Source organism: Hibiscus syriacus, unplaced genomic scaffold (assembly GCF_006381635.1).
Source record: "Hibiscus syriacus cultivar Baekdansim isolate YM2019G1 unplaced genomic scaffold, ASM638163v2 tig00111440_pilon, whole genome shotgun sequence".
NCBI lineage: Eukaryota > Viridiplantae > Streptophyta > Magnoliopsida > Malvales > Malvaceae > Hibiscus > Hibiscus syriacus.
The window spans coordinates 1,008,788-1,033,080 of NW_024063094.1; the positions used below are offsets into that span (position 1 = coordinate 1,008,788).

A 24,293-nucleotide genomic window follows, 5' to 3' on the forward strand; every position below is an offset into this window, starting at 1 on the left:
GTAGACGTGACACCCACGCATCGATATGCTGTTTTACAAAAAAATACATATATTAGTGAATTACATTAATTTTTAAAAAAATTAATCAAAATCATATATAAGACAAATATAATACTTATCTCCCCATCGAAATAGCCACTGTCTTCAACCCCTAATAGCACATCCCACCAAGACCGATCAAGCAACAAAAATATTTCATCGTTGAGTTTGCTTATGTCAGTGTAACACCCTTGGCTCCGCTCATGTAGATAAAAATCAACTGCGGTCTTAGCCCAAAGGGTATTATCCATAATTGTTTCTGGTAGTTGTCTCCTCTCCACTTCAGATACCGGAAGGGTACTAGCCGGTAACTCATACGAGAGCCAACTCTCATCCATCATGTCCGGCAACGGTGGGGGTTTCTCAATAATTTGATATATTACCCCATGTGAATCGGGCTCTGGAATGGTGGGAGAGACCTCTTCAACGATGACAGTGGCCTCTTGAACGGTGAGGGGGGACTCTTGAGGGAGGATAGGGGCCTCTTGAACGATTGGAGGGGACTCTTGAGGGATGACAGGTGAGTCGGGCTTCTTCTTGCGGAGTCTTCGTACCATTGGGGTGAACGGAGACGTAATAGCACGTCCACGCCGTCTGATGCGTGAACTCCGTCGTGCAAGGAAAACCCGACGTAAATCATCCACCTTATCGGGCCGCTAAAAAAAATTAATACATAAATCAGTAAATAAACAGACATGATATTAAACAAAGACAAATATGTTTCAAACTAGCATTGTATTCACCCAAGTCATTATTCTATCATAGTTCACAAAATGCTCAGATAACATTCCAGAAGTAAGCACTTATATAAACATTTAAAAGGACAACATATATAAACATTCCAGAAGAAGAATAGTTTACTTTCGCAGCACGAAACTTAAAATCGCAACGCGAAAATGACTATCGCAACGCGAAAATGGCTATCGCAATGCGAAATGAAAATCGCAACGACAAAATCGCAATGCGAAATGAAAATCGCAACGACAAAATCGCAATGCAAAATGAAATCGCAACGACAAAATCGTAACGCGAAACACAAATCGCATTGCGATTTTCATTTCGCGTTGCGATTTTGTCGTTGCGATTTTCATTTCGCATTGCGATAGCCATTTCCGCGTTGCAATAGTCATTTTCGTGTTGCGAAAGTAAACTATTCTTCTTCTGCAAATTGAAACTTGAATGGATTGCATTACTTCAACCAAAAGACAAAAACAAAACCAAAAACAAATACTAACAAAAACAGTTTAGCAGTATTGGCAGCAACCGAATGAATTACGAGTATGAAAAATCTTAAACTTACCTCGTTGCGTAGAGTATGAACCTCATTATGCAACGATACTACCATCTCACGTAGAGCGGCTACCTCACTGCGTAATGTAGACACCTCAACACGCCATGCACCATCGCCTTTGCGTAAAGTACCGACCTCCTCACGCAAGGCATTGACCTCATCACGTAACTCCCCTAACTCATCCCGTTGAGGTGGAGGTGGAGAACAGGGAGATAAACGTCGTGGCATCTTTACCGGTCGTCTATCTTGCGGTGATGATGGAGAAGAGGCTCGATGATGTGACATAATAGGTGATGGTTGTCGTTGTGGAGGTGTATAGTCGGGTCGATCAGATGATGGCTTAGGGTGAGGTGATAGCTCTGGGCGAGGTGATGGCTCCCGAAGTAGAGGCTGCTCATCAACCGTTCCATCAAAAAAACGCTTACTAGCTTGCCACCAATCAGTGGCAAGCTCAGCTTTCGTGGGTGTCAGCCTCTGTAGAGGAGTGTTGGCCTCCTAACAATATAAAACCTCAAACAAAGTTAAACGTGTACTAGTAATAACTTGTTTATAAACATATGGTTGTATTTATGTTAACTTACATTATTTATTGTCGTATACCGTAGTAAATCTTCCCATTGCAAGGTCCGTTTCCTCTTCCAGGAAATAGCCCTGGGAATATCATTTGAAGTTTTTATTGCATATGTCTTCATGGCGGGAAAGGCCTCAAATATCCAAATCTACAAACAATATAATAACAAACATTAGTAATTGTTAAATAATTACTTATAATTTTGGAAACATTATATAAAAATTCTTACCTTAAAGGCCCAAATAAAGCCTGTCAAAGTGTATTTGGAACCATCGCCATGCAAACTTTTTCGATCATCCAAGTCAGACGATAACTTATTCCATGTAGCTTTCCATAAATATGAGCCCCACGGAAACAGGTTCCACGCATTTAGGTCTTCTACCAATTTGATTAGATCATTTGGAATAGGTTGTTTGGCCTCTCTGCCTAAAAAGTCGGCATGCAAAAGAATTAGAAGGCATACTCGGACAACGTCGACGTCATCCATCCGAGTAAAACCATCTTTCTTATTCAACAATCTTGTCAGGTCTTCTACGTGTAGATTCGGCCTCTCCAGCTCAAGAAAAACCCGGGATAGACATGATGGGCGGGTAATGTGTCTAGTGTACCGACCTACATCATCATGTCCGAAGCGTAGACCGGTGATTAAGCAAAACTCCTCCCGCCCAAAACACGTATACGCCGGTGGAAAATCAAACCATATCTCTTCATCACGACGTTGTATAGTCTCTGGTAGATCGCTAGTCATGGTTTGAAGAAACAAGTGTGTCAACATCGCATCTCCACCGGGATGTTGTACTTTCAGCCATGGCCCGAAGCATGTATCCTCAAACATTTTTCTTTGTGCAGGTGAAAGCTTCGACGCAATTGTTTTGGCCAGGCTGACTTTATTTCTTAAGGTCAATTGAGCCGAATAAAAGTTCTACAAAAACAATAAACATACTAAGTTAGATATACCAAAAACTACACTGTGAAGATATACCAAAAACAATAATAAACATAAAGAGTAGTAGTTTATTCTTCAAACTTAAATTTGCAACACTGTGAATTTCGTATTTGTCTTTGTTTTTTGGTTGAAGTAATGCAATTCATTCAAGTTTCAATTTGCAGAAGAAGAATAGTTTGTGAAAATGAAAATCGCAACACGAAAATGACTATCGCAATGCGAATTTGACTATCGCAACGAGAGAATCGCAACGCGAAACTAAAATCGCGTTGCGATTTGCATTTCGCGTTGCGATTCTTGGTTGATTTAATAAGCAATCTAAGTGAAATGGTTAATCTATTATTGAAATTACCAGTAATCTTATCATCAATTTCAATATGAAAAACCTAATAATAATGCAAAAATTTCAAAAAGAAAATAATTAAAAAAACCAACCCTCGTTGGTTGATTTGGTTGATTTTCCATTTCTGATTGTGAGGGTGGCTCTGAGAGATGGAGATAGACGGATTTCGCCGGAGATGGGGACGGATTTCGTCGGAGATGGGTGAGAGAGTGAGAGATGGAGATGGGACTGAGTTGTGATTTTAGGTTTTAGGTTATGAGTTGCGATTACGGGATATACTGTGGACGGTTCAGTGTTCCAATATATTAATATTCGTGTTTGGAATTTAAAAATAAAATACTTGGCCAGGATACTAATGGCGCTTTGAAAATTGCATTGCGATTATGTATTATCGCGTTGCGAAAGTCAGAATCGCGTTGCGAAAGTCAGTATCTCGTTGCGATTTTGTATTATCGCATTGCGATAGTAAGTATCGCATTGCGATAGTCAGTATCGCATTACGATTTTCCCAATTCGCGTTGCGATTTACTTATTCGCATTGCGAATTGGGAAAATCGCAACGATACTGTAGACCATCGCAATGCGATTTTCAACTATCGCAACGCGAAATGCAACGCGAATTTGCGATAATGGAGATCGCGTTGCGAATTAGCGATCGCATTGCGATTTTGTTGGTCATTTTGGCAAATCTGGAAAAAGTTGGTTAAAATCGTATATTATATGGGATTTTTGGTCACTGAGGTTATTTTCTCAATTATTTATTAAAGTAATAGTGTTATATTATATTTTAAAAATATTAATTAGTATATTTTAAATATCTTTATTAGATTATTATATTAATATTAAATATATAAATAATAGTATTCATTATTAATAATTTAATAATATTATTTCTATGAAATTAATAAATAATATAAATTTTATTAATAATTTATTATATACTATTAAAATAAAAATATAATATCTTATATTATTATAATATAATTTATTATTTTGTTATAATATTAAAATATTATATTATATTATTAGAAATATTAATAAATATATTTTAAATATTTTAATAATTAATATTTTGATTAAAATGATTTTTAAAATATTTTATTAATATTAAATTCATAAAATAAAATTATTTTGAGTATTTATTCTTTTAAGTGAAAAATTCGAAAAATGACTTACAGAAAATCAGACTGTAAGTCATTTTCCAAAAAACACAATGGAACCGTTGGGGCGCACGATAACAAGATTCTCTGGGTGCACGTTAGCGGGCCTAACGTAATCTGAGATTTCCGACTGTCTTTCCGGCGAATTCCTTCTGCTACGACTACGTATTTCATTTTTTTCACAGTTCCTTACTTTCCACGAGAGCTGCACATCCACAGATGGACTGGAGAAAGTTATTCGGCTGCTCAGAAGGCCACGATCTTGATTTCTTTCCACCAAAATCTCTCGAAGGTAAACCGACTGTTCTCCCACCTTCTGAAATCTTAGAAGCCGGTATCTCCGAGTAGAAACTATCTTTAGTGGGTCAGTTTCTCGGGGTTTCTCCTAGCTTTTCCACAACCCAAAGAACCTTAAACAGTTTATGGAGCAAAGCACTCAAGGGTTCCCGATTTCAGGTCAGTACTGCAGGTAACAATCTTTTCATCTTCTCTTTTTCTTCTGGATCTGCTATGAATTGGGTGATTGAAAATGGCCCTTGGCATGTGCATAATAATCCCCTAATACTAAGAAAATGGGAACCAAACCTTAAAACTCTAAGCTTTAATCTATCTAAAATTCCAGTTTGGATTCTCTTGTTCAATGTCCCTCTCGAGCTTTTTTCTAGAGCTGGCCTTAGCTATGTTGCCAGTGCCATAGGTGTTCCCATTTCTATGGACACTATAACCACGTCCAAATCTAGATTGGAGTTTGCTAAAGTTTGTGTCGAAATTGGGGCTAATGAAACAATTCCTAAGTATGTCGATGTTGTGCTTAAAGATGGTAAATCTACATCGGTTTTAGTTGAGGTTCCTTGGCTCCCTCAAGCTTGTAAAAAGTGTAATGTTTTTGGTCACAGTGAAAAAGGGTGTGTCCATAAGCAAAACCCTTCACCTACTGTTTGCCAGGTTTGGAAACGTAAAGAAACTTCTGTTTCTAATTCTAAAGCCCCTGTTGTAGAAGGAATTGAAGCTTTACAGGACCCTGATATTGCTAACATTGTGCCTTTGACCTCTGTTGTTGACCCTCTTAATGCCATAGTCACTACTAATCTTCAATTAGGGGAATGTTCCGAACTTACTGAAACATCAACAAGTTCTGCCTCTATTGTTGTTTCTGACCTTAGCGCCTTAATAGCCCTGAAAGAAAAATCTTGCTATGCTTTTAACCCTACTGTTGCTATTTCCAGTAGTATTAATCAGACCTCTGAAGTTAAAGCTTTAAATTCCTCTCAAATTGATGGTTTTAATAAGGATAAAAATAGCACTATCATTGAGACACATCCTGCTTTTACTGATACTGACTCTTTTACTGGTATTTCGAATGTTTCTAATGCCTCTGTTGTTACTAATTCTGATAATTCTAAAATTTTAGAAGTTGTTTCTCAACCTGCCTCAATTAAAAAGGGTAGAGGAAGACCTCCAAAGGTTAACTCTAAAGTCCCATTTGCAGGTTCAAAAAACAGATTTGAAATACTAAACTTAGTTGATGACATCCCTACTTCCTTAGATAACCAACAAAGAAAAGTAAGAACTGCTTCTTTGGGAGTAGCAAGTCTGGTAAATGAATTAAAATCAAAAAAGAAAAATCTAGTTGAAAAATCTAAAAGTCCTAATGTAGGGGGTGAAATTGAATCTTCTCATTCCCAATGAATTTAAGCTTTTGGAACATAAGAGGACTTAATAATCCTCTCAAACAAGAAAAAGTGATCCATAGAGCTACTCAAAATAAAGTAGATGTTTTATGCTTATTGGAGACTAGAGTTAAAGCTGAGAATTCTGAGAAAATTTTCAACTCTAAATTCTCTAATTGGAATATCAGTTCTAACTACGACTATGCTACTAATGGTAGAATCTGGTTGCTTTGGAAAAAAAAGTCTTGATTTCAATGTCATTTTTGCTTCTGATCAAATTATCACTGTTAAGGGCTTTCACAATGGTTTCCCTTTTTTCTTATCTGCTATTTATGGTAGCAATGATGGAATTGTTAGGAGACAATTATGGCACCAATTAAAACATGTAAATTCTTCTATTGGTCATTACCCTTGGATTATTGGTGGTGATTTTAATACTTTTTTGCATTCTTATGAAAGTTCTGACCATGAATTTATTGTCATTATTTATCTGCTGATATGAAAGATTTCCAAGAGCTTATTCATGAGTTAGAACTTCTTGATCACCCTTTCTTTGGTCCTACTTTCACTTGGAGTAACAAGCAAAAAGAACTTTTTCTTGTTAGGAAGCTTGATAGGGTTCTTATTAATTCCTACTGGGCTACTTCTTTTCCTCTCTCTTTTGTGGAATTCCTTGCTCCTGGTTTATCTGATCACTGTATGGTTATTGTTAACCTTGTCAAAGAATCTCCTTTTAATATACCTAAACCTTTCAAATTTTTTAATTTCTGGTCTACTCACCCTAGCTTCTTGAATGTTGTGAGGAACTCTTGGCTCCATAATGCTTCTGGTAATCCTATATCTGTCCTCTTTTCTAAGCTTAAAAGACTCAAAACTTCCCTTAAAGAGTTTAACAATGAAAATTTCAAAAATCTCCAAACTCAAGTGAAAGTTAAAAGAACTGATCTGGAATTGCAACAACTCCGTACCTTAAAAGGTGAGGATGGAATCGAAAAGGAGATTATTATTCAAGATGAGCTGAAGATTCTTGAAGAAGCTGAGAATTTGTTTCTTAAACAAAAGGTAAAAATTCAGTGGATTAAAAATGGTGATAAGAACACTAAATTCTTTCATTCTATTCTTGCTTTTAAGAACAAGAGAAACACCATTCGTGTTCTGATTGATGAAAATGGCAATCGTTTGGAATCTTTCGACGATATGGCTAAGGAATTTACTTCCTGTTTCTCCAATTTGCTTGGATCTGTTGACAACAGAGTTAAAAATACTGATCCTTCTTCCCTTAAAGAGCTGTTGAATTATTCTCTTCCTTCTGAAGCTGCTTCTGCTCTGGTTAAGGATATTACTAATAAAGAAATTCAAGACGCCTTTTTCAGTCAAGGGAATGATAAAGCCCCTGGACCAGATGGTTATTCTCCCTGTTTCTTCAAAAAGGCCTGGTCTATTGTGGGAGAAGACGTCTTGGCTGTAGTTAAGTATTTTTTCCATAACAACTACATGAACTCTGGATTTAATTCCACTGTCATTGCTCTTGTTCCCAAAGTTCATAATCCTCGAGTTGTTAAAGATTTCAGACCTATCTCGTGCTGCTCAGTTTTTTACAAAGCCATTACTAAAATTTTAGTTAAAAGATTGTCTGAATTTATCCCTGATATTATCTCTTTAAACCAGACTGCTTTCATCAAGGGTAGGAGCATTGTTGACAATACCCTTCTCGCTCAAGAATTGGTTAAAGGTTATGGCAGGAAATCTATTTCTCCTAGATGCTCCATGAAGATTGACCTTCATAAGGCTTTCGACTCCCCTCATTGGGATTTTATATCCTCTATTCTCAAAGCCCTCCAACTACCTCCTAGATTTATAGCTTGGATTGAGACTTGTTTCACTCAAGCTAGGTATTCCATCTCTTTTAATGGCTCTCTTATTGGTTATTTCAAGGGAGCTAGAGGTTTAAGGTAGAGTGATCCTCTCTCTCCCACTCTTTTTTGTTCTTGCTATGCAAGTTTTATCTAAGATGCTTAATTTGGCTGCTGCCAAAGGAGTGTTTGGTTATCACCCAAAATGTAAAAGGATTGGCCTTACCCATCTTTCTTTCGCTGATGACTTAATGATCTTCTGTAAGGGTAATGCTGACTCTATTATGGGTGTTTTAAGTGTTCTAGACCTTTTTTATGAAATCTCTGGGCTTCAACTTAATTCCTCCAAATGCGAAATTTTTTCTGCTGGTTGTTCTTCAAGATCAGTGGATTTATTTCAACAGATTTCTGGTTTCAAAAAAGGTAGCTTACCTGTGAGATACTTAGGTATTCCTCTTGTTACTCGTAAACTTACTGAGAAGGATTGTGTTGTGCTTATTGATAAAATTAAATAGAGGCTTCACCATTGGTCTGCTAGAAATCTGAGCTACGCTGGCAGACTTGAACTCATCCGCTCTGTCCTTTTCAGCGTCTCAAATTATTGGTGCAGACAACTAATCCTTCCCAATTCGATCCTTACAAAAGTGGACCAACTCTGCTCCAGATTTTTCTGGAAATTGTGACGATAAGTCTGCCACAGGTGCTCGAGTAAGCTGGGATTTTATCTGCTTCTCTAAAGCCGAAGGCGGCCTTGGCCTCAAAAACACTAAAATCTGGAACAAAGCGTGTTCTATTGATCTAATCCAGAAAATCTTAGCGGGTGATGGCTCGCTTTGGGTGGCTTGGTTAAATTCTTATGTTTTCAAAGATCAAGATTTTTGGAATTTTGTTGCAGGTTCTAATGTGGGCTGGAGTATTAATAGACTCCTAAATTTGCGTCCTACTGCTCTCAACATCTTCTCCTCATCAAGTTCTCTTAGGCTACGAGATATTTGGGATTCTATCCGAATCAAAAGGGAGAAAGTTCCCAGGAAGAATCTAATTTGGTTTCCTATGCACATTCCTAAATTCAGTTTGATTGCTTGGATGTCTTTGTTAAACAGATTACCAACTAGAGATCGGCTCCTCAAAATGGGTATTTCAACAGAATGGACATGTGTAAACTGCAGAATCGATCAGGAAACAAGAAATCATATTTTCTGTCAATGCACTCTTGCTGTTCAACTTTGGAGCTCCGTCCTATCGCTTAATGGCTTGAAGAATACATCCACTACATGGGAAGAAATGGTTAATCAGGCTACTTCAACATGGAAAGGGAAATCCTTACTCATCACAATTCTGAAGATTTCTTGGACAGCCTATATTTACACATTGTGGGAGGAAAGAAATCACAGAATTTTCAAAAGTCATCACAGATCTTCAGATGAATTGCTCAAGGTTATTATTGAAGCTGTGCGAATCCAACTAAAGGGTAAAAATATTAATCGAGCTGATAGAATTAATTCTAACCTTTGAATTGCATGGGGTATTACTTAACCAATCTTTGCCTTTTGTAAGCAAGTTGTGTATAATTCTTTTGTATTGATCGGTTGATTGTATTTTGTAGCAGAACTCTGCTCTTTTGGAAAATAAAATTTGATTTATCCAAAAAAAAAAACACAATGGAAATTTTGTTGACTAGGAAAATGATTTACGTTGACCAACCAATTTTTCTCCAACCAAACACTGAAAAACATTTTCCGAAAAACGAATTACGTAAAACAAACACGAGATTTCGGGGAAAACCATCATATGTTTTGAATGGTATGAGTATGTTTAATTTCTGTTTCGGATTGTTTTATAGAAAGAATTTGATAATTTTTTATAAATGTCTTCACATTTTGAAATGTTGATAATTTAGTCTTTATGTGTTTGGTCGATAAATTGTATATTAATTTGAATTTCGATTGAGTCTGATTTTTATTCTGACCTTAGAATTTAACACCTTAGGACTGAACATGTATGAGACGTTATTGGAAAGTTGAGGACTAAAAATAAATAAGAAAAGTAGATTTGCAAAGAATAATCCCTCAAAATCCAAAAATTATTTGTTACTTAAGAAAATATAATAAAAAAGTTGATAAAAATTTACTATAATAATACCGAAAAATAAATATATGTAATATATGTCAAATACACGTATTAACATAAACACAAATTGAAGAGATAATATAAACCCGCATATACATTCCTTATCTACATTTACTCAACGAAAAGATACTCAAAAGACTTTATTTGAACATTTAAAAAAGTTTATATCCAATAATGTTTGATATATCTCCTTTGTATTGCCAACGAAAAGAGTTTAACCCTCTGTTTATAAGTATGATCCGATTTGATTTTAATATATATAAGGTAAATTATGTATTTAGTACCTTTTTTTTAAATCATACCTAAAGTTTAGTTTTTGTTTTATTTTAATACTCCGTTGTTAAAAACTTAACGTGTTTAATACCTAAACTATCAGTTTTGGTCCATTTTTGTACCAAGAATTTCATTTAAAAAAACTTAACTATGGTTTAGGTACTAAATGTGTTTTGGTACCTAAACTTTCAATTTTTTCAACATTTAAGTTTTGGTATTAAAAATAAAATAAAAACTAAACTTTTGATATGATTTTAAAAAAATTAAAAGTTTAGATACTAAAACATATCAATTAAATACTAAATATATAATTTACCTATATATATATATATATATATATATATATATATATATATATATATATATATATAGAAAGAGAAGACATATCAATAAATATATGTCAATAAAAGATTAGGGTACACGATCAAAGCTGTAAATGAGTGTACGAGTGTCTGGCCAAAAAAAGGCTATTGGAGAAACAAGTTGGACCACTATTTTGGCACTTGAAAAAGGGAAGACTTTAATTTTTTTTAGTGAATATAAATAATATTTATTTATAATTTTTTTTAGTTATTAATATCTTAAGGATAAAGCTACATAGTAACTTAGAAGGGCTATTATTCCTCCCAATTTTTTTTTTTTGTATAATAGCATTTTATATCCTTTTTAAATTTAAATACAATAAGTAAGTCTTTTGGTTCTCTCAATTTTTAGATTTAAATATGTAATAAGTTATTATTCTTTTGATATAAAATAATTTTGTCCCCTCCATATTTGATCTTAACTCCATCTTTATATACAGATATAATTACTTGAACGTGAGATCTTTAAAAATAATATATTCATTTTCATCTATTTACTGAGATCAGTTCTTGACAACTTTATTCTTGATGATTGTTGAGGGTCAAAGTTATTTCCTCTTCTCATCGGTAAAGCTTTCCAATTTATAATAATGTATTGATGATGCTTAGTGTTATTGGTTTCCTTCCTCTTTAGATAACCCTTTCCCAACTATCCTTCCCACTTTACAAACAAGTATAGATATAATATTATTTAAGATAAAATATTTATTTGATCACTCGTCTATTATTTAAATTTTGTTTTGATTATTTAAAATATTAAAAAATCACATAAACACGACCAAAGATTCTAATACTATAGTTTGATCTATATGTCTTTTAACAAGATTTTTGAGCTCAAATCATGTATATAGAAAACATTTATTTTTTTTATAGTAATTTAACTAGATTCAGTTTTAAAATTAAACAAGACTCATATAATTATTAAACATAAAAATATATTTTAAATAATAATAATGGAGTAATTAATTAATTAATCAATTTGTCATAAAATAGTAAGATAGTCCTTTTTGCCACCCCACTCAGCACCAACTCCCAAGCCCTACTTTAATTTATTTTTCCTTTCTCTTTAAGCCTTCACTTCTTAAGCATTCTCTCTCTCTCTCTCTCTCTCTGTTTTTCAATTCAATCTTCACTTAAAAAACTTTTTTTCCCTCGCCTTCTCCTTTGCTATTGTTCCAATGGCTACAACAGAAGGAAAACCAGAAATCAAACAAGAAATTAAACCAGAAGCCAAACCAGAGTCTAAAGAGGTTGAAGAAAACCAAGAACCTCCTCTCAAATACAAGGTAAAAGCATGCATAAACAAAAACAAAATTTCCTGTTTTTTTTTCCTTTTTTCAAATGATTTTAAACCTTGTTTTTTCATCCTTTATTTTCATGGATTTTCTCAGGCTTGGGTGTTGAAAGTCTCCATTCATTGTGAAGGTTGCAAGAGGAAAGTCGAAAAGACACTGAGAAAAATCGAGGGTAAATTTTAAACAATCTCTTATCTTTTTACTTTGACATGGTTTTTGTTCATCACTATGATATAATTTCAGTGATTTTTCCTCTAAAATCGTTTCAAACAATCAAAATCTTGTCGTTTGTCACATTTTCTCATCTGGGTTTTGTTTTGATTTTCAGTTAATCTTTCATTCCTTCATCATAACTTTCTCTTCTTTTTTTTCTCGAGATTTTCTTTCGCGGGAAAAATTCTTCTGTTTTTTTTCCTACCATTTTCTCTCGTTCATCTTCCATTCTATTTTCTCTGTGATTTGCAGGCGTGTACGAGGCTTATGCTGATTTGAAACAACAAAAAGCCACTGTAAAATCCAACTTACACGTAAATCCAAAGACTTTGATCAAGAAGCTAGTGAAGAAAGGGAGACATGCAGAGCTATGGCCGGAAAAATCTGAACAAAAAGAGAAAAAACAAGGGAAATCGAAGAACAAAGACAAACAAGTTGCCCAAAGTGAAGCTAATAATAACAGTAACCATGGCGATGAGAAAGAGAAAGAAACAGTGAAAAACGAAGCCTCGGTTCATCTAGAAGGTGGTGCTAAAAGTTCTGAGAATGGTAGCGAGTCAAACAAGGTAGCCGAGGGGAAGCAAAATGTGACCCGTGATCAAGGTGGACAAGTGAAGGAACCGAAGCCTGAGGTGAAGCAAAATGTGACCACGGCGGGCGGTAACCAGTCCGCGGGGGATGAGAAGAAAGTTGGCGGCGGTGAAAGTGGTGGTGCCGCCGGTGAAAGTGAGGCTAATGCTGCTGAGAAAAGCGGCAGCGGCAATGGCAATGAAAAGAACAAAAAGAAGGGGCAAAAGGCAAATGCGAATGCTAATGTTGATGAAAGGGAACATCACGGCGACGCTGCACCACCAACCATTGGATCACATTTCAAAGGTCATGGACCCTATGGTCCGGTTCCCATGTCATCTCCAGCCAATCAAAGCCCGCCACATCAGCACCCGATGTACGAGTACCCAACGTATTACCATGCACCACCAGTGTACCTCACTAACTACAATACGGCTTATCCAAGTAGTAGCTATAATGCATCGTATTACACCTCACCGCCGCCATATTCATACGCATATACCCACTCAGGCCACATGAGCGAACGTCCCCCGCCTTATCTAGACACGTACTCATCGTGTCCATCGTACTCATCCCAACTGTCCGACTCATTCGAAATGTTCAGCGACGAAAACCCGAATGCGTGTTCGATCATGTGACATGTACTCTCCGGCATTATACGAAGACCGAGCTTATACTACTTGTATAAGTGTGTTTTGGGGGGTGGTATAATTTTGTAATGTATGTAGATATGGAAGGAAAGCTTGTAGCTTAAGTTAGGTTAAAGCAATAAGAGTGGTGGAAAAAATGGTGTAGGGCCTTTCCCCCATTTCTCTTTAATTTCCTTCCTCTATATGATGTGTAAAAAGTAGGTTTTGAGTTGGCCTTTTATCTTTTATTTTGATGGTGATGATTAAATGGAATGGACCCTCAAAAGATTTAGGACTATATCAATGTTTAGTCCTTGAATTTGATAATTTTCTCAATTTGACATTTAGTTCTTTTTACACATTAGTCTCCAAATTTTTGTTTATGATTATTCTAATGAGGTTGACATTTTGAGAGACTAGTAAGATTTCGAAGTGTTCACGCGATTAAAATGATAAAAATAGGAAAATTTATCAAGTTTAAGGATTAATGTGTATAAAAAGGAAATTAGGGATCAAATAATGAAAATTTATTAAGTTTAGGGAGTAAAAGTTTTTTTACTGCAAACATTTAATTTAGACATCGGGCCAATGAAATTGAAGCCCCTTTATTTTCCTTTTATCTCATGTGTAAAAAGTAGGTTTTGGTTTAGCATTTTTGCTTTTATTTTAATGGCGGTGTTGTTTTTTTTTTTTTTGAAAAAAATTATTACATGATTAATTATAATATAATATCAGTTTAATTTTTTTTAATCTTTTAATATTAAATATTTACACTTCTTAAATTCATACTGTATGAACCTAAAATACAATAAATAATAATAATTTATTTATTATCGACATCGTTTGGTTCGGTCAAATGAGAGGCCCCTCACAAGATTTAATTTATACTTCGGGTCCAAGGCTCATGGTTTTCTTTTTGTGGGAAAATTTGCCACATTGAATGACAGGTGTCATGTTAGGTGATAGTATGAAGCTTTAAAAACTTTTGTCATTTTGCACTTTGGTACCTAACTTTGTGTAGAACCCTTTAAAATCTCCCCAAAACACATTCTTTCTTGTCATTTTGCACTTTGGCACCTAACTTTGTGTAGAACCCTTTAAAATCACATTCTTTCTTATGTGTAAACATGAAATCTGATGGTGAATTTACATGTTTTTATTTTAAAATTAAATTAATTAAGTTTTTTTTAACTAATTTAATCGTTAAGTCTAATAAATTTTTGTCTGAGACATTGTTATGATTGGCATACTACGACTTTTTCATGTTGCATTTGGAAAAAAAATTATTGAAAGATTCTAAAAAAAATTAATATTCTATAAAAAAATATTACTTATTTTTTGAAAATATCATATGAAAATACCGTGACAAAATATGTGGTATCAACTTATAAAAACAATTAAATTTTAGAAACTTATTTAATTAAATATATGAATTTATGAACATGAATTTTAAAAAAAATAATTTGATAAAATTTTAAAGTGCATTAACTTAATTGAGCAAAAAATAATTTGATGATTTAATTAATTGTTATTTAAATTTACTCTTTAAAGCTTTGTGTGTGTGTATATATATTCGAAATTTTAAAATACTACCTGGTTTTTCGTGCTATCTTTTGAAAGGAAAAAACAATTTGTTTAGTAACCCATTGCCTAGTACTTGATGGGTAAACAAAGTGTTGTTTCGCCATTGCTTTTGTTGACATTACTTCTGAATTTACGATTTTTGTTCCGAGTGAAAGCAAAAATGCAATAAAATGAAAAACAATTAAGGAGCGATAGTCTAATTTAATGTTAAAATTGATAAATTTTTGTATAATTAAAAATGTGATAAAAATCATAATATTTTAAATTGTGTAGTTGGACACAATTTAAAATATTATATTTTTAACATATTTCTGTTAAATCGAAAATGTTATATTTTTTATAACATTTTCGATTAAAAATTAAAAAAAATATCACATTATTCATAATATTTTAGGTTCAATAAAAAATATTATTAAAAATATAATATTTTAAATTGTGTTTAGCTTAAATTATCTTATTTTAAGTTACACTCTAAAATTATTATTTTTAATCTTAAATTAAATTATCGCGCAAATAAATTACCTCAATAAAACCCCCCCTATCTCTCTGCCTGGTTGGTATTGATATGAGAGAAGCAGCAGATGAGCTATTGGTCATTAAGGCCATTTACTCTCACTGCCAAGCTTTCTTTTAGAGCCTAAAGCAATCTCTTTCTCATTAAAATTACCTTCTTCGAAATTTGTGATTATTCATTACTTTCTCCACACTTTGCTTTTATTGCATCCCTTTATTCACCATGTAATAACTTTTGGGTAAAGTATACAAATTGTCTGATTATAGTTGTTATTTTATTGGGTCATATATGGTTAAAAGTTATAATTTTTTTTATTATAATAGGTTATTTTGTTGAGTTCATTAGATATTATAAGTTATAAAATAGTATATCGACTGTTCATATATTTTAAATTTGTTATTTTTTATTAAAAAATCAACGATCGTTTAAGTTGAATGTTGTAACACCCATAACTCATATATGTATAAAAATACGAGTCATAAACGTCACATTAAACTGACCAATGTTCACTATTCACAATTACTTAAAATTTTGTTTCTTTTAAAAACATAACTATTTACAACTTTTAAAACTATTTATATCTAATTTGAATTTTCGCATCATTTAAAAACATAATATATATCAAATATTGGTAAACTAAACTAATCAAATTAAACAGTCCTAATTTATTATTATAGATCATTTAGTCATAATTGATAAAACAGACTAATAACATAATTATATATGTCACTCTAGTCAAAAGAAACATCAATGATGTCTTATTGATATTAGTGTTATAGATTATCTGCACACGATGTTTGGGAGGCTTCTCATAAAACGTTTGTATCTCAATCAGACCCTACGCATGAAAATCATCATGCGCTAAATATAACTTAGTGATATAATAAGATTAAAGGTGAGAATAAATAAATAATCAAAATATACAAAAATTATTTAAAATAAAACCGGCATAACTTTCAAAATGTTCAACCCATATATCTCAAGTTGTTTCTTTATCAGAAACTTGAAAAGAATCATCTTATGATTTTTACAGAATTATAATAAATCAGATCAGACAGAGTAATAAGTCAACTTTCCTTTATAGTCAGTCATTTTTCAGAATTTTCATATTTCATTTTATAACCTAAAGTATATTTAAGAGAAAATAAGGTATGTGATTCAGACGACTGTGCGCAATACATATCTCAGTGTTATCATCAGAATCGGAATAGATAAGCACACACAGTGCTATCACATCGGAAATCACAATATGCATACAAAGTGCAATCACATCAGAATATATATATTAGTGTACACTCTGGTACATCACAATATATCAAAATCGAAATATAATCACTCTACCTCATGGCATGCCAATGGTACCTTTGACTCTCAATATAACATACAGTGGGCTTTCAGTTTATATCATAATCATTTGATAAAAATTATATCAAAATCAGAAATATGTTTAAATCGCATTCGTAAAACATGATATTGACAGTCCATTCCCAAAGTTATTCATAAACTTATTAAAATATTACGGATATAATTCCATAATCAAAACATAATTCATATCTTTAAAATAAACAATGTGAGGTTGACTTATCACAAGCCGTCTTTGATCAAAATAAATAAATAAATAAATTGTACTCAAATTTGACTCACTACATAACTTGTATACAATAATCCTATTCACGAGCTTTGTCCTTTACTTTCAGATCGTTCGTATTGCTAGGTTTATCGTAGCTGACAATACCAAATAATATCACAAAATGTTTGAACTACGTATTAGTATCGTACTAACATAAGCTGATTTTGACATTCGAAATCTATAAAGTAAAAAAAATCAAGATTAAATCGATATCAAACTAGATGATATTTCTATATAATTTCAAACTTCTCAAAATACTCATCCAAATCCATGAATATTTATTTTCATCCTTAACCCTTCATCTTTTGCTAATTTACATAAATAAGCCACAAATTGTGATTTTTTTAGAATTCACCTCAACCTTCCCATTTAATTCATAATGGTCATTCACCATTATGATCATTGCTCGTTAATTACTAAAATTTCAGCACTTTAATAAAATACCCAAATCAATACTTCAACATTCAAAACATTATAATTTCTACCCAAACTTTCCTAAACTTTCAATTTTCAACCACCTAACTTTATAAATTTGTAATTCAACCCAACTCAATATTTAACTCAAAATTCAGCATACTAATAAATTTTCAAGCATTCAATAATTTTCCCCAAACAATACCTATACATTTAATAACTTGCAAACAAGTCCCCAAGGTTTTGAGACCTTTCGAATTCCACTTCTATTTTTACCAAATTTACAATTTGATTCCAAACAACTTTCCAACTTAATTTTCAACATTACAAATATCAAAAATCAACATTGAAACCTTAAAATATTACATTCTTATAGTAATATCCCACAATTCCAAGAACTTGTAAACTAGTCCCTTTTCACTTTCAATGTTCCAAATTGATCCAAATCAATCTCCAAATCACATATAATACTTCTAATATCATTTCTAATCCATAGGAAATTTTTCAACATCCCCCCCCCCAATTTCTTCCCTTTGGCTGAATGCTTCATGTCACCTGGGGGAGGGTTTTTTTTGGGTTCAATTTCAAGCATGAATTCAACCTCCTATGATTAAATTCATGCATTTCCAATCATCACAACATCAAATCGAATCAAAATCCTAACACTTCCATAAACCCTAAATAAGCCAAACCTTATATATGCATGTACAATTAATTTTAATCATTATACATGCTTTAAAATAATCACTAACATCAAAAACATAAAAATCCTTCGTCAATTCTTCAAGATCACTAAACCCTCCTTAAACCCTAATCGTCAAATCTAATCACACAATCATCTTCACCATGAAGTATTTATATCAATTGATAGATAATTTCATGTAGATTAATTATATATCTAATAGCTAAATCCAAAAATCAAGTATATAACTTCAAAAATCAAAAGAAAAATCTTATCTTGGGAGAACTTGTAGTTTCGGCCAAATGAAGAAGAATAGCTGAAAATGTGTTATTTCTGGATTATTCTACTATTTAAAAGATAAAACACATGACATTTATCTAATTAATTGAATTTAAAATTCAATTGATGAGAAATATAAAAAAATACCCTTAATAAATCTTAAAAATTATCAAATTCCATTGTATTATCTTACATTAAAATATTCATTAGTAAAAAATGAATCAACTTGACTTGACTTTCTAATTTGACCATGCAATTTTTGAAAATCGTATTTTAGTCGCTAAAGTTTCACTGTTCGGTCAAATATGCAAAATTACATTGTTTTGAGCCAAATTTATCTGATTTAAAATATGAAAATAATATTTCAACCATTTTCTAACATCCTTAAAATTTTTGTACAATTTTGATTCGATCTGATTATCCGATTTCAATACCGAACTTTATCGTTTTATAGCTTATAACATAAATCACGTGCCGAAAATCTGATTTCCACAAAATTCTTGTTTTAAGCCAAATTATTCATTTATGGGCTAAAATAAATAATTTTTAAAATCATAATTTTAGTCCCTAAACTTTTCAAAGTTTATACTTTAGGCACTAAACTTTCCAAACTTACATTTTAGTCACTAGACAAAATTTGGGGTATTACAGACGTTCACCTATTGACCAAGATATTATAAAATAATATTTTTAATGATGTCTACTGGCACCGCCGTTGCTTTAAGCGTTAGCTCAACAGTTCAAACAGAGAGTCGATCCATAGAATATAGCTCAAATAGTTATGAGATAAGATTTTATCATATTATACTCAACAAGTTTAAGTCTAGCTCATACGAACGATAATTTTTTAAAGAAAAATGACGAGTTCAAAATACACGAATAGTCATGTGACCATTTTGTAATTTTTAATATTCGGGAATTCAACAAAGGAATGCCCTATAGTCGTAAACTATTTTATATCTTTTAATAGTTGTGTATTTAACAAGGTAGTATCTTATAGTTCTAGGACCATTTGTGTACTTTACCCAATAACCTTTTCTTTTTTAATTTTGTAAATTTCAATATTTCTATTGATTTGGATTCTATTTAGAATCAAATATATTTACTAATAAGACCTTAGAGCCAAAGCAATTCAGTAGGGTTGAAGATAACTTAAAATTGAATATCAAATAAAGCATGCATGGTCTTTATGTATACAGGCCCCTCTGGACCTAATAGTTAACACCTTTTGACTCCAATGAATGTGTTGGAACAGTGGAATCCCATTATAATCTCATTATCTTTTAAAAGGAAATTATATTTGCAGATTTTATTTTTTTGAAGGGGGCGTGATTCCTTTCCCTCCAACCCTCCACCCCTCCACTTCAATCATATTATCATTATCTCCTCTAGTAGAATGCTTAAAATAACACATTATAAGTGTTATATTAATATTTAGGGTAGAGAACACAAATGGCCCCTTAGCTATAAGGTATTGTTTTGTTTAGTCTCCCAATTAATAAAAGTTTCAAAATCGTTCTTTGATTATAGGGCGATGTTTTATTGACTCTCCTAAATGTTAAAAGTTAAAAAATGATCATCAGACTTTTCATATGTTTTAAATTTGTCATTTTTCGTTAAAAATTAACATATGTCTGTGTTGGATGTTAATTTACTAATTGAGATATGATAAAATCTTATCTCAAAATCTCAAACAACTATACAACTCAAACGGTTATAGGATCAAATTTTATTATATTCCAGTTAGCATATTAACATCCATCTTAAATGACTGTTAATTTTTTAACAAAAATTGATTAGTTTGGAACTTATGAATAATTGAGTGACTATTTTATAACTTTTAAGAGTCCAAAACTCAACAAAGTAGTGCTCTATAGTTAAGGGACCATTTGATAACATTTAATAGTTAGTGACTTAACAAAACAACATCTTATAGTGACGAGGGACTGTTTATATACTTTACCCTAATGTTCATCGAGTAAAATGTTAAAAATATCATATCTTTAAAATAAAATTTAGAATTTAAATCTTATAAGTAAAGATAATTCTAAAAAATGAAATTAAATAAAATTTATCTTAATTATAGAATTAATCAAAATTTATAAATATAATTGTAATAATATAAGCACGATAATAACAAATGTAAAATAATAAATAATAATAATAATATTAAGATTTAATGTAAAAACTTACTCGAAAAAAAATCACGAGCATACGAAAAGAAATTTACACAAAATTTCTCCCTAATCATCTCAAATTTAATAAAATGAATTGGATCACACAATTCCAACAATCACACAATAAAATCTTACACATAAAAATTGAATGATCCCTGAAATAAGCATTCTCTTTTTCTTAAAAGCATTATTCTTTCTTTTCCAAGTCCTTAAAAGAAAATTTTTGGACTTATATTTATTAATCAAAAGAGAAAGAAAAAAAAGAGAACACTTTAAATAAGTATAAGAAATAAGAAATAAATATTAATGACTATTGACTGGCATCAATGATTCCTCGAGATTTATTTTGCGATTACATCAATCGTATCAAAAACACTTTTAAAATCATTATTTTTACTCTAACACCATAAATCTAGGCATTTTTCTTGAAAAATCACCGATGATCGGTATATTTATCGATCTAACACCGGTCAGATTATATTTCTCGATCTAACACCCGTAACAGTAAAGCGCGTTCCCTGCCCTGCGCTATATGCTGATTTGGCACCACGTGGGGTATAACGCGCCCCCTGTACCGCGCTATACGCTGACATGGCTTACACGTGGGTATAGCGCGGCCCCTGATCCGCAGTATACGCCACGTAGGGGTATAGCGCTTCCCCTGCTCAGCGCTATACCTGGGTATGAAGGTCCGCTATACCTTTATCTGAATAATTACATATAGCGCTGTGCAGGTACCGTGCCTTATATGATTATAAATACCCTTCGCTCCCCGTAAGTTTCTCACACTCACATCTCTCTCCTCTAACTTATAAATTAATACAACAATTCCGTCAACGAGTAATAATTCTGGTAATTTTCTCATAATTGATTTAGAAGTTCGTGCGATTTTTCGTTATAAATTTTTTTATAATTTTTTTATTATACTTATTGTTTATTATGATTATTTGAAAAAATATTATACTAATTTTTTTCAATTAATTTTTGTATTTGTAAAATTGAAAAGCATGAGCATACGTCAAAATAGTTTTGCGGTACATGTAATAATATAAAATTATATTATTTAAATTATTTACGTTGATGTGTAAAAAATTTATTGTGTTATATTTTCGTTCATATATAATTTATTTAATCAGGTTTGTTTCAGTTATTTTTTTGCAGATATAATATTGCCACACTTTTAAACTTAAAGAATGGCGCGACTTTCAACTATTGTTTATTATGATGGTGAAATTCGAGAAGATGAAACCGGCGTTGTTTTCGTATCAAATGAGCGTGTTAAAATATCATTCAAGAGAAACATAACTCTTGAGGAGCTGATAACGAAGATTTCGAGGAAGATTCATGTTGGAAGTAGTAGAAGAATGTCGTCATTGCAGTACAGATTTCTAACATCATTGTTGCCATTAACTTATACAGCGTTTGAACTTTCGAACAATGATGATGTTCAAATAATGGTTGAAGCTCAAAGTAATTATTCAGACGCCGTTATTGAGATGTATGCACATTTTGTTTAAGTGCGTGCTGTTCGGGGTTAATCTTTAAGCTCCCACTATGGGCTGGCTGAACAAGTTGATCAAGTTAACAGCCCGACTATAGTAATGTGTAATGATTTTAATGTCATAATGGGGAGACATTCATCCGCAACTCCTTACGATATGTACCGAGGTAGGTCCACGAACAATCCGTATGGCAACACCGCGTCCAATTCAAGGGGAATGCATTCATCTGCAAATTTCTTTGACCATATGGAGATGCCATCGACACAACCATCTGTGCAGTTTCCATTTGACACAATGGCTTCAAGCTCCAAGGGGAGGCATTCGACTGCGAGCTTTTTCGATCTCAATCGATATGCATTCCCACATGTTGTGCTGGAGGGGTCAACCAATATCATCCAACTTGGACTCTGAAATGATATGCCAAGCCATCATGCCCATGGTAAAAACAAGCTCTCATATAGCTGTTGCAGTGTTGATTTCAGCTATACAATCGCAGTATGGGTACACTGTCTCCTATAAAAAAGCTTGGTTGGCAAAACAAAATGCCATTGTCAAACTTCATGGCGAATGAGATGCATCTTACAACGAACTTCCAAGTTGGTTTAGGCTGGTGCGGATGTTGAATCCTTAGATAATTGTGGACTTCGAAACCTCCTATGCATACCATAATGATCGAGTTCTTTGCGATCGAAGCCAATTCTACCGGGTTTTTTGGAGTTACCCACAGTGCGTTAATGCTGCCAAAAACTGCAAGCCTGTGGTCCAGATCAACGGGACTTTCTTGTATGGAAAATACAAGCAAGTTTTATATTATTGGAAGTTGTCCAAGATGGCAACCACCCTTTGTCCAACATAGGTATTGTCTCCGACACATTACTGTGAACTATCATGGAAGGTACAAGAAGAATGATGAACGTCAATTAATTGTGCGCATGAGTAAGTGAAACTGATGTAGTTTGTTTTCTTTCAATCGTTTTAATTTTGCAAAGAAAGCAAGTTAGTAAGTTATACATTTTTTGATCAGGTTACGAACTACTTCCTCGAATGTTTGAATCAATGCTTCAAGATTTGCGGGCGAAGAATGAGGAAGGATACGATTACATCAGCCTCATCGATAAAGAAATGTGGACGAACGCATATGATAGTGGATATCAATATGGACACATGACAACCAACTTGGCAGAGGAAATCAATTAAACTTTAAAGGGTGCACGTCACTTACCAATAGCGGCTTTGGTAAAGACTATATATTTTCGTTTGGGGGCGCTTTTTGCGAAGCTCGGGGGATAAGCTCAAACCTGGATGCAAGGCGGTCATGTCTATCACCCTAGATTAGTTTCAGATCTACAAAAAAAATTGTTGCATCAAATGGAATGTCTGTAACAAGCTTCTCTAGAAGGCATGAAATGTTTCGTGTCACAGAGTTACCGCGACCTCTTCAAGGGATTGAAGTTGTGTTGTTAAGAGTAAATCTAAGCGACAGAACGTACGACTGTGGGTTTTTTCAAGCTCTGAAGTATCCATGCTCTCATGTGATAGCAGCTTGCTCGCATACACGTCAAGACTATAACCATTTTGTGGATCCCCGTATACCTACTATCTGAAGTTTTTAAGGTATACGAATTTGAGTTTCCCCCATAGGTAATGACAAAGACCCTGATGAGGTTCAAGATTGGCTTCCGATTGTACCAAATCCGAGTTTATTGAGAGAGCGTGATCATCCAAAATCCAATCGAATTCATTGCGATATGGATATTCGAGAAAGATATAGACAAGACAGAAGATGTGGGCATTGTAGAAACCCATGACACACTAGAAAAACATGCCCACTTCTGTTTCCATCAAGTAATAATTGATGAGGAAATGATGTATTTGTTTATCAAATAATAATTCTTGTACTTTGATTTACATTTACTTCAGTTAATGTCATTCAATAATCGCTGATGAAGATTAAAAAAACGAACACAATCATTAAATTTTATCAAACTAATAATAATTTGGTATTTGAATATAATTTTAAATACAACAAACTTACAATAAGAATTAAATGGTAAATGATAACCAAATTACAATAACTGATATTAAATAGTAATAAACAAAATGAACTGAAATACATTAAAAAAGTCCAACAAATTTAACAAAATAAAGTAAATACAAATATAATAA

General features: G+C 32.8%; 2 protein-coding genes across 2 annotated transcripts; both read left to right on the forward strand.

Annotated features, from left to right (window-relative positions):
* The first annotated feature begins 6,518 nt into the window (after positions 1-6,518).
* Positions 6,519-7,976, forward strand: LOC120163306. Its single transcript, XM_039173275.1, has one exon. The coding sequence runs from the start codon at positions 6,519-6,521 to the stop codon at positions 7,974-7,976; it is 1,458 nt and encodes a 485-aa protein (XP_039029206.1).
* A 3,773-nt stretch (positions 7,977-11,749) lies between these two features.
* Positions 11,750-13,449, forward strand: LOC120163280 (heavy metal-associated isoprenylated plant protein 36-like). Its single transcript, XM_039173252.1, has 3 exons — positions 11,750-11,924; positions 12,030-12,105; positions 12,399-13,449. The coding sequence occupies exons 1-3, from the start codon at positions 11,817-11,819 to the stop codon at positions 13,352-13,354; spliced, it is 1,140 nt and encodes a 379-aa protein (XP_039029183.1). The 5' UTR covers positions 11,750-11,816; the 3' UTR covers positions 13,355-13,449.
* The last annotated feature ends 10,844 nt before the right edge of the window (positions 13,450-24,293 follow it).

What these genes read in the sequence shown, in the direction of transcription:
- LOC120163306 (XM_039173275.1), top strand. Translation starts at nt 6,519, where the DNA reads ATGAAAGATTTCCAAGAGCTTATTCATGAGTTAGAACTTCTTGATCAC.
- LOC120163280 (XM_039173252.1), top strand. Translation starts at nt 11,817, where the DNA reads ATGGCTACAACAGAAGGAAAACCAGAAATCAAACAAGAAATTAAACCA. An exon ending in AACCTCCTCTCAAATACAAG is followed by an intron (nt 11,925 to 12,029) that starts GTAAAAGCATGC and finishes GGATTTTCTCAG; the next exon opens with GCTTGGGTGTTGAAAGTCTC. An exon ending in GACACTGAGAAAAATCGAGG is followed by an intron (nt 12,106 to 12,398) that starts GTAAATTTTAAA and finishes TGTGATTTGCAG; the next exon opens with GCGTGTACGAGGCTTATGCT.